This window comes from Cucurbita maxima, unplaced genomic scaffold (genome assembly GCF_002738345.1).
Source record: "Cucurbita maxima cultivar Rimu unplaced genomic scaffold, Cmax_1.0 Cma_Scf00009, whole genome shotgun sequence".
NCBI lineage: Eukaryota > Viridiplantae > Streptophyta > Magnoliopsida > Cucurbitales > Cucurbitaceae > Cucurbita > Cucurbita maxima.
Window position 1 is genome coordinate 384,675 of NW_019272025.1, and position 10,793 is coordinate 395,467.

General features: G+C 33.6%; 1 protein-coding gene across 1 annotated transcript in view; it reads left to right on the forward strand.

The window, feature by feature from the left end:
• The window catches only part of LOC111483794 (nicotinate phosphoribosyltransferase 2-like), a 12,878-nt gene extending 3,197 nt beyond the window's left edge, over positions 1 to 9,681 (forward strand). The window contains exons 4-15 of the mRNA XM_023130111.1: positions 61 to 195; positions 283 to 344; positions 955 to 1,030; positions 2,639 to 2,740; positions 3,385 to 3,501; positions 5,154 to 5,212; positions 6,169 to 6,343; positions 6,478 to 6,612; positions 6,718 to 6,816; positions 8,985 to 9,093; positions 9,182 to 9,294; positions 9,386 to 9,681. Coding sequence (XP_022985879.1) covers positions 61 to 195; positions 283 to 344; positions 955 to 1,030; positions 2,639 to 2,740; positions 3,385 to 3,501; positions 5,154 to 5,212; positions 6,169 to 6,343; positions 6,478 to 6,612; positions 6,718 to 6,816; positions 8,985 to 9,093; positions 9,182 to 9,294; positions 9,386 to 9,463 — 1,260 coding nt within the window. The 3' untranslated portion in view covers positions 9,464 to 9,681. The remainder of the gene's footprint in view (positions 1 to 60; positions 196 to 282; positions 345 to 954; positions 1,031 to 2,638; positions 2,741 to 3,384; positions 3,502 to 5,153; positions 5,213 to 6,168; positions 6,344 to 6,477; positions 6,613 to 6,717; positions 6,817 to 8,984; positions 9,094 to 9,181; positions 9,295 to 9,385) is intronic.
• Positions 9,682 to 10,793: the final 1,112 nt, after the last annotated feature.

Sequence of the window (10,793 nt, forward strand, 5' to 3'; positions counted from 1 at the left end):
TTTTTTTTTTTTTTTTTTTTTTTTTTTTTTTTTTTTTTTTTTTTTTTTTTTTAATTTCAGGTAGTTCAATTACTTGAAACACCATTTGTAAATCTTATTAATTATGCATCGTTAGTTACTACAAATGCCGCAAGGCACCGTTTTGTTGCTGGAAAGTCTAAAGTTCTTCTCGAGTTTGGACTTCGGCGAGCTCAGGTTTCTAATTCTTTCATTGTTTTCCTTTCTTTAATTGCTGGTTTTTTCTCTCATCCTCATCCAGAAGAAATCTTTACTTGGTTTTAGGGACCTGACGGTGGAATTAGCGCCTCAAAGTACTGCTATATGGGAGGATTCGATGCAACAAGGTAATCTTTCATCTCTGCCAATAATATTTCATATTGATACTGTAAATATTTCATTTGATGCACAGGGTAACCTTTCATCCCTGCCAATAATCTCGCACAATATCTATTTTTTTCTTTTCTTTTGGCACTGTTCCTTTAGGACACATACTTCTATTTGGGAATTGAATCCCGTATATTATTTTACTTCATTATTTAAGAAAGTTTCTATAGAGTCTTTCTATTTGCCGCACAACCATGATAGGCATCTCAAAGAGAGAAATGTAGTATGTGGGGGAGGTTTATAAGGGTAGCTTGTATAATTGAGAGTCAGTCCTCTTAGAGATGTGCGAGTTGTTCTGTTAGTTCTGATTTTTGCCTACCTTATATTAGAGGAAGTAAAAGTTTACATCTGCCTATCATTTCTTCACTTCCTACTGTATATAACGACTTAAGCTGGAAATAAAAGGTCTCATTTTCTATGAGTTGGATAGTATATATGTGAGATTAGTGAGAGTGCTAGTAAACTGGCGAGACACTCGTGAATCTAGAAAAAAGAGGATATATCGGCAATCTCTATCAGCAGCATCAAACTATTAATTTAATCGAAAATCTACTTTTCTCTTTTACGCAGCAATGTTGCAGCTGGGAGGTTATTTGGCATACCACTTCGTGGGACACATTCCCATGCATTTGTCAGCTCATTTATGGTTTGTTATTCTCTAATTACACTTGCTAGCTTCATTGTCAAGTTTTATAATGTGGTAATTATTAAATGCCAAGAATAACCAATTTCCTTTGCTTGCCCAAACACACACATTAGATAAAGATGCCATCGAATGAAAGATGATGAAATTATAGAAAAAGGTGTGAAGGGGATGTTACACAAAGCATGTGCCAAGTGGCATACACAGAAAAGAGAATTTAACAAAAGTACTTTTACTTTTTCACTAAGAAACATTTTTATTTATGAGATAAAATAAAAAAAGGTGGGAGAATTTTTCCTTTGAGTAGTAAATTACAAAAAACACTTCCATTCGGCTCTATGATAAATTTTGACTGAAGAACTTAGACCCGTGACATCAACAATAAGCTAAAAATAGTCACTCTCTTCCTTATAAAAAGTTCTCCCATTGCATTCCAGCCAATCACGTGCTAGGAGAAAGCAGCTCAGGCAAACATCATAGAAACTAGGCTTCACAAATTTGAAATGCTTGATTTAGACGAGTGTGGTTGAGGTACAAGAGGTTAATTCTCCCTGAGGAAGTTGTTTCTCTCTTACCTTTGTCCTCTTAAATAATGGAAAGTGTTTCTGTTAAAAAAAAAAAAAAATGAAAAAACAGTAATAAACCTAATGGACCCATCTAAATAACTTCAGACGTAATGAGCCTAGAAGCCCAATAATTCTGAGTTTCTAACAGACTCAATCCTTAAACTATAAATCATTGTTTGTTTTCTTTTTCATTTGGCTATTAGCTCTGAAGATGTGCCATCTAATTGTCAACTTCTTTGTCTCAATGCTAACTTGTCAGCATAATGACGTTAATTTCATTGGCATGTGGTCATGATGTGATAATTTATACTGCCGGCACATCAATTTTTCCCATTACATTAATCAATTGGGCAATGAGAATGTATTGTTTCACATTATGACTGAACTAAAATGAATTACGCTACCTGATGTATCTGTTTTAAAAACATATTTTGCCATTAATGCATCAAAATTGTCCATAGCATATTTCCATAATTGAGAAGTTAATAAAATCCTCATGGTGTGTCATAACATTAAACCAATTAATATATATATGTGTGTGTGCATGTATGTATCTAATTGTAAGAAACAATTTCTCTGATGATATGAAATTACCTAAGGGAGATTCTACCCCGGGCCAAAAGAGTTGCATAGTATTTTAATTGGACAAAAGAGACAAATACTATATTGGCGAAAAGGGGTGGTAATGTTCACCCAGGGATGACCAAAAACCTATCGAGTCATAGAGCCTGGTCTGTTTTTCACAAAAAAAATTATATGGTTCCTTTTGTTTCATGTCGACCATGAAAATGCCCCGAGGCCAAACGAAGGTTTTTTATTATTATTATATTATTTTTTTTACCTTTTTAATGGGGTGACCCACAATTGGGTCATTGGGCAAAGCAACATACCAAGAGAACTTTGATAAAATATCGTCACAAATCAATTAAGATATCTCTCTTCAGTTGACATATTTGGGCTTTTCAGTTGTCACATAAATACCATCATGTCAAAAGCATTTACCAGTTCGAGTTTATTGCTATATAACATAACGTGTGATTTGCAGAGCCAAGATGAGATCATAAATAAGTCACTTTGTAGCAGTGATGGCTTACGCACCTGTGAAGATTTTCCAAGTGCAGTTCAAACGTGGCTAAACAAGATTCAGGTATTCAACCATTTATGTTCTTGAAGTTTTATTCTCTGTTAATGATCTAAACAGAGGGAGATAAGGAGTTTCAGGTGGGCTCTAACAGTTTTCTGAAAACAGTTTGTGGAAGAGTCCAACCTCTCAAACTGCCTGGGTTATTATAATTGTACTTCTATCAATACTATTTTCTATTAATTATCTATGATTTCTGGTTCCTATCAAGCAGCCGTCAATTTGTTTGTTAATTAAATACCAAGCTTGTTTCTTTATCAGGCTGAATTGGTATCTTCTACAAATCGAGGGGGTGGGCTATTGTATTCACAACTTATTCTCCGTTATATTATTTATTTTTTTATTTTACTATTTTGGAGATTTAGATGCTAGGTTGCATTATGAGGCAACGTTTTTTTTACCTTTTATAGTTATGTGGTAAAGTTAAAAGCAGTTAATTAGGAGAATAGTGAGCTGGAAAGAGTTGTTGGACCACAAGATGAATGCATAATGAACTATAAGAATTTTGTTTCTTATGGTTTTGACGCAGCGTGTCAGGCTCCTGATTATATTTATGTTTTCTCGATGCATATGATATCTAATTATCCCCCTTTTTTTTTTCTAATGTACTTTCTGTTAATTTAACCCAACTCTGCCGATGTTTGCTGCAGTGGTTGCCTTCATTCCATGGCACTTTTGGTGAGACCAACCAAAGTGAGTTGGCTGCATTCACGTCTTATGCTTTGGCATTTCCAACTGACTTCCTTGCTCTTGTGGATACTTATGATGTGAGTTAAAGAATTACTAAGATACGTAATTGGGTTTGATAATTTCTTTTATTTATTACATATATTTCCTTTGTAGACCAAGGTAGCTTATCCATTTATTTCCATATTATTGGCACTTTGCATTGCTTAATTATTATGTGCTATTATAGTACAGGGATGCAATCAAAGTGTAGGAAAAACAATCGGACAGAAAATTTGTCACTGCAAAAACTGAGAATTGTTAAAAGTTTTATTTTAAATTTGTATTACAATTTTCAATTTACTTTGTGATGTTGTCTAAGAAGATTATTCAGTCACATTTTTACTATTTAAATAGACAATACTATTATTCTGCGTCGGGAAATAAACTCTAAGCAAAACTATAGCAAAAAAACCTCATTACTGTTGTCTGCTCTCATTGGATGAGTTGAATAGCCTCTGTAGTCTATTCCCCTATCCCACCGCTATTGAGTCAGGTTGAGAATTTGAACTTTGGTCATCTCAAAGAACTCTTCATTTGACCATTCCCAATTCTATTATAAGACCAAGAAGAAATTTGTAGATTGGTTTTATTTCTACTATTTTGTTATACAAGGATTCATCTGATATGTACTCTCAATTATTTGCCGAGCCTGTGAACATACCCAATTGCTGCAAAAAAATGAGTAAGTAGGTTGAAATATCAAGTTATTGAGGTTTTACTTTGTCGTAGGAGGTCATAGAACATCCCTTTTATCTCAAATACTTATTTTGACTCTGGGTCATCAGCCAGGAGTTATGTCACACAATCAAGAATATATTCATCATTTCCCTTTTCACAAGTAAACATCTACATGTGATTGGAGGAATAGGATGTTTGGTTTCGCCATAGCCTCCATTAGTGGTGATGCTTTGCCGATGCATGCTCAATTTTGCTTGTAGTGTTCTGCCGGCATTAGCATTTTTACATGGCGGGGTTTGTTTTTGGGATGGTCATCAATGAACCTATTTATGGTCGCTGAAGGAATGCGATTCAAGGGCTTTAATACCATGAAGTTAGCTCTCAAGCTAGCTTTTGTGAGAGAAAATTGAGAATGAACCATGAATGGTTTCTTTCATATGTACAATCACTTATGTAAAGCCCCTTCCGGTATGTACCCATGGGGGCATACATACATACATAAGGAAGTATATAAATTAAGAAAGGAGGGGAATCTGAACATAATGGGATTAGAAAATTATTTGGGCCCGAGTAAATAAGCCTACAACTATTAAGTTATTTTGAAAACTTGAAATACTTTAAACGTAAATTAAAACCTTTTACATGTAGGCTAAGATAATAGATCAATTCTTGAAATTGTTTAGAATCCTACATATAAGTGTTCAATATTTATTATTGAATATTTGTGCTGTCTTCTAATTTAAATACCAACTGGGGATCTTTTTGAGATAAGCAAGTGGGGTGTTTGCAGGATATTCCCCTTCCTCCCTTTTCGTATCCTTTTTTTATACAATTTCAAAATGAGTAATTGTGAATAGTGATAAAGAAAGATGCTTGTAATTTTATTTTGTGAAAATTGAACACTTGTGAATATGTTTTTACGTGTATAATCTATTTTCTTCATTTGATGTCGTTCATGTTTCTTCTTGATGCCTGCATTTATAAAAACGCCATATTCGCATTTATTTGCCAGGTTATGCGGAGTGGAATCCCTAACTTCTGTGCGGTTGCGCTGGCACTTAATGATTTGGGGTATGCCTGAAGTACACTTAACATTTACGATTATGAGTTGTTATAAAGTGGGTTTTCTGAATCAAAACGTGATTTTAACGCTTCAAGTTTTTTTTGTTATCCTTTTAGTTGGCACTTAAGTGTTCTCATTTCTTTTTTCTCTAGACTTCTATGTACATTTATGGTTTGACTGGAAATGCGATGCTGCGTTTCTAGCCTATTTTACTGCTTTGAATAAGTGGTTTGGCTGTTAACTATTTGCTTAGTTTCATCTGGCTGATAAGACAGTGAGGGTAGAAAGTGTTAGTTGACAGTTACAATATAGTAATTATAGGCTTTAGCTAGTCTTTGTGGCACTCTGTTATTGAATAAATTTCCTCAAGGATAAGCAGAATACGGACTGTTAAATGCTTCGCCAGTTGGATAAGAGAGATTTTTTCAGCTGTAATGGCTAAAAGGAAGAACATTTTTACACTAATAAAGTACAATAAACGAAGCAGAATCCAGTAATTCTTTCGGCCTTCGATCTTTCCCTTGAAAAACTAGAGTTCCTTTCATTCTGTTAGGCCCCCTATTGTGAATGTATATTCTAAAAGATTAAGGTGAAACCACCTATTGTAAATGTCTAAACAAGAAAGGGGAAAGTGGAAAGTGATGGAAAGTTATTATCGAGTTCAGGCCTCTAAGACTATTGATCATTAAACTTCACATTCAAATATTTTCAATTAGGTTTAAGCATTTTGGCGTAACAATTTCATGCAACTCCAAATTATTGGGGGTTAGCAACAAGGTGTATCATTTTGCTAGCCAAGTAGGTGTATGTATTGATTTATACAAATGGAGAAGTTAAAATGCCTGGGTTAGTTATGTGTTTGACGTGACAATTACATGTAACTTTTTGAATTATTTGGTAAATGGTCGACTTTTTGAGGATTTATTGAACTTTGAGTACTAAGTTTCAATTCTGTTTAGTGTAGGTACCAAGCTAAAGGGATTAGGTTGGACTCTGGTGATCTAGCATATTTGTCATGTGAGACACGGAAATTTTTTATGGCTATTGAAAAGGAGTTTGGAGTACCTGGATTTGGAAAAATAAATATTTCTGCCAGTAATGACCTTAATGAGGAAACTTTAGATGCATTAAACAAGCAGGTAATAATTTCAATCGAATGGTCTTGATTTGATTATACTTTTGGAATTGTGTTCAGATCTATCTGTTAGTCAATTTTTGTATCAGAACATATGCAGATTTTGCAACTTTTTCTTAATTTGTTTATCCTATGCAGGGTCATGAGGTTGATGCATTTGGAATTGGAACCTATTTGGTTACATGTTACGCTCAGGCTGCTTTAGGATGTGTCTTCAAGCTAGTTGAAATAAATAACCAGCCCCGCATTAAACTTTCTGAAGACGTTTCAAAGGTTGTGATGTTACATTTTTTTTTGTAAAATTGTGAAGTGTGAAGCAAATTCCAGTGATGATGTTTGGTTTATGTAAATATTATACTCATTTCTTCATTGTTATAGGTCTCAATTCCATGCAAAAAGCGTAGTTTTAGATTATACGGGAAGGAAGGCTATCCTCTGGTAGACATAATGTCAGGCGAGAATGAGCCGGCACCTAAGGTAAGTCATTAACTTGTATTAGTATTGATAGGACTATTCTACCTTTTAATATAGCAATGATGATAGTTATAGTTTGCTTTTTTACTTTTCTACGTCAATTGGGTGTTTTTCACAATGATATTTATAAAATTGTTTTTCAAACTTTTCTATGTTTATAGGTTAAATTTTCTTTGGAAGTTTTCTTTTTTCCTTTCGTTGTGTTTTCATTTATTTCTTCTGTATATAAATTTTAAAGTACAGCATATTGAGATTAAGTTAAAAATAATAATTAATAACTATAACTATAACTGAACAATTAATTGGTAAAACCTTAAAGAAAATATGTGACATTGGAAAACAACAAACCTCCATTTTTTTTTGGTACTGCTTTTGTTCTAAAAGTTGTTAAAAATTGTTCGTAGAATTCATTTTCTACATTATAGGGAAAAAAAGAAATATATATATATATACATATATATATATATATTAAAGCCTGATTTTCAAATAGGCCCCAAGTTTCCCTAGACATAAGATATACAACATCCACAAATTGTTCTGCAAAATCAGTTTCTGCATTTTTTTTATTTACTTTGGGATATTTTAATCTGTGGCAACCTGTCAGGAAATGATCTTCCTTCAAAATTATTCATGAACTGGGTTATTTTTCTAATAGCGAAGCTAGTAGCAAATTTTGTGTGAGATAGATGGACTAGTTTGCAAACCAATAATTGGTACTTGTTCTTGTACATAAGGAATCAGTAGTATGAATCGGTTTTGCTTCCACACCCCTTATTTCCTTAAAGTGACACTTGTGCCATTACGGGATCTTGCCATTCAAATATTCTCAGACTTTTACTCTAAATTCCGTTCATACTTCTTAGACATCAACAACATACACGATGGAAGAGTCAATTTCGTTCTTAGGGATGTTTAACAAATATATTATGGTCAATTTGGCATTTTTGTATCCCTTCCCTCATCTATGAATCTCTTAAACCAAGTTGAGGGTGTTGTTAAAGTCCATAAAAAGACTAATTCAGTTTACACCCTTGGTCCTTATTTTTCAAATCCATTAGGTATTCTCATAAATATTTCTGCTAGGTTCTCATAAACATCAAGGGACAGGAGAAATCAAGTGATATTAAGCTTAACTAATCCAGACTTTTTTTTGACAACCCATTCCATGAGATTGAATGAATAAAGGAGAGTATTGACTTTTTTTTCTTTAATTTTAATTTTAATTTTTTTTTACTTTTCTACTATGAGTTATCATTGGGTTGAAGCTTTTATCGATTGAACTCTTATTGTAATGACCCAAGCCCACTGCTAGCAGATATTATCCTCTTTGGGCTTTCTTTTCAAACTTTCTCTCAAGGTTTTTTAAAACGCGTTTGCTAGGGAGAAGTTTTCACATCCTTTTAAAGAATGTTTCGTTCCCCTTTCCAACCGATGTGGGATCTCACACTTATTAAACAAAGATGTTCCCTTCAATGTAACTATAACCATAGTTGCAGGAGAGATTAGACTAATTGGTAAACGCATCCCCATATTCATCGAGCATACCCCCATTCTCAGCTCAAACCAGTAAAAGGCACCCATTAAGAATCTTATCGTTGTAGGTACATTACATTTCATCTTTTTGCTGATCATTTAGTTAATATCTCTTTTGCTACAAGAAGTTGGCACTGGAAGAATATAGCTTGTTGTGTGCTGCTCGGCATAAAGTAAATATAGCATTATTTCATCATTGGCTTAAAAGAGAAATCATTGGACAAGCCTCAAGTAGGGCATGTTCTTTCTTTAGAATCAAACTAATATCCATAACCAACTTGAGTATAGCTCAAACTGGTTAAGAGGTATGTAATATCCTTGACCAAAAGGTTGGAAATTTTGAAAACAAGTGTACAATCATCGACGATCAAAAGAAGAGATAGGAAAATAGCAGATCGTGGCAATAAAGTATAAGTCTTGGTACAACGTTATACAGTAAAAATATGGTTGCTGAAAAACAAACCAAGTTAGAAAATAGGGGATAATTGGTTCCTGGGCGTCGTGTTTTATCCATGTCATTCATCTAGATCCTATCTACGAATCATATCCTGTATTTTGTTGTCTTTAAAAAGATCTATTGTTCATACACTGGCTGTTTATGACAAAAGTTGAACTACCATTTCATGGATAAACTGCAGGTGGGTGAAAGAATTCTATGTCGTCATCCATTTAACGAATCGAAAAGAGCATACGTGGTGCCACAGCAAGTAGAGGAGCTCCTCAAGTGCTACTGGGCTGGAAAATCAGGTGAAAACCTGTGTAAATTTTCGATCGAAAATCCGTTCTTCAAGCATCCAGTTAATAGCTAAACTCAATTCCTTTTTTTTCCCTGAAGGTAAAGCAGTGGAATGTCTACCAGCTCTGAAGGACATAAGAGATCGTTGCATTAAACAACTTGAGAAAATGCGTCCCGATCACATGAGAAGACTTAATCCGACGCCATACAAAGTACTAGCAACACATATCAACAATCTCATTAGTATTTGTTTCACGATCTTGATCAGATGGGTTTGACAAATTTAGAAATGTTGCTATGCAGGTTAGCGTGAGTGCAAAGCTATATGATTTCATTCATTTCTTGTGGCTAAATGAGGCGCCTGTTGGGGAATTGCAATGAACCCCCCCCTAATTGACTGCATCAGCCCAAAGTAAGATTCGTTGCTCCTAGAACACAGATAAAAACAGCCGCCTGCTTGTTTTTTTTTTGTTTTTTATTGTCAATAAAACATCACAGTGGCCTGTCTTTATTAGTTGTACTGAACTTTTCTCTTTCACTCTCAATAGTTTAGATATGAATAATAATTGAGTTTGAATTTGCTTCACTTTGGTCACTATCATTTTCACCTAATACTCACTCGCCTAATGTTTGGCTTAGCTAATCATGTGACACCATTACTTGTTTGCGCCAACATGTTCATATCTTCACATCTACGCTTAAAAGTCTTATTTCTCTATTAAAAGTAATTTTAGGTCATATGTCCATATGTTCACAAAAATGACTTGAAGCTGTTTGGTTTATAAGGTTTGATTGGATGTTCGTGAGTAATAGATGTTTGAGAATAATATAACTAAAATAAGAGATACTTTGTTTTATTTTTTTTGAAGAAAATAAAATCACATATTAACCGATCAAAGTTAATTCAAGTAAATATTATGAATTAATTCATTCGAAGTTATTAGTTAATTGTATGATATCCCGGTCTAATAATTGAGTAATAAAAATTTGTTTAAAATAACTAAACATGTCTAATTCTACTCCAAACACTCCAAAAACCAATTCTAACTCGATTTTTGAATGGTTTCTATTCTCACCACACTCGTTCAATGTAATTAGAATAATAACATTGGTGCATCCATAGTAAACACTCGTCCATTATGATATACTCATTCAAAACATTTTGAACGAGTATTAATAAACTATTGATATACTAAAAATACAATTGAAACTCTATAGTTGAATGAGTCAATATACTACTATAACCTCCAAAATTTTCTACTAAATTTAAGGCCATCACCACTGTATACATATCATGAATATTGGATGCGGAAATACTTCAACTTTCATAAAAAGTCACCTTCATCTTAAAACACAGTCATAAACTTACGTGTTTGGAAATACCTTTAAAAAACGACATAACAAAAGGCTAAATAAAATAAACAAATAAGATTTGCAACCTCTATCTTCATCTATGAGTGCTTTTTTTCGATACTTGTCATTATGTCGTTCGCATAGGTACATTATTAAGAACTAATGTTAGGGGTTGGAATGATTCTGATCATGATTATGAAGTTATGTTTGTCACGGTAAATAAATTTTGACGATCAAGAATTGTTCCAAAGATTTCAATGGAAGGATGAGTTGAATGACACAATATCTACTACTCAAAAGTGTGACTAGATCTGAAAAATATTATTACTCAAGTAAACCGTACCGAGTTAAGAATGAG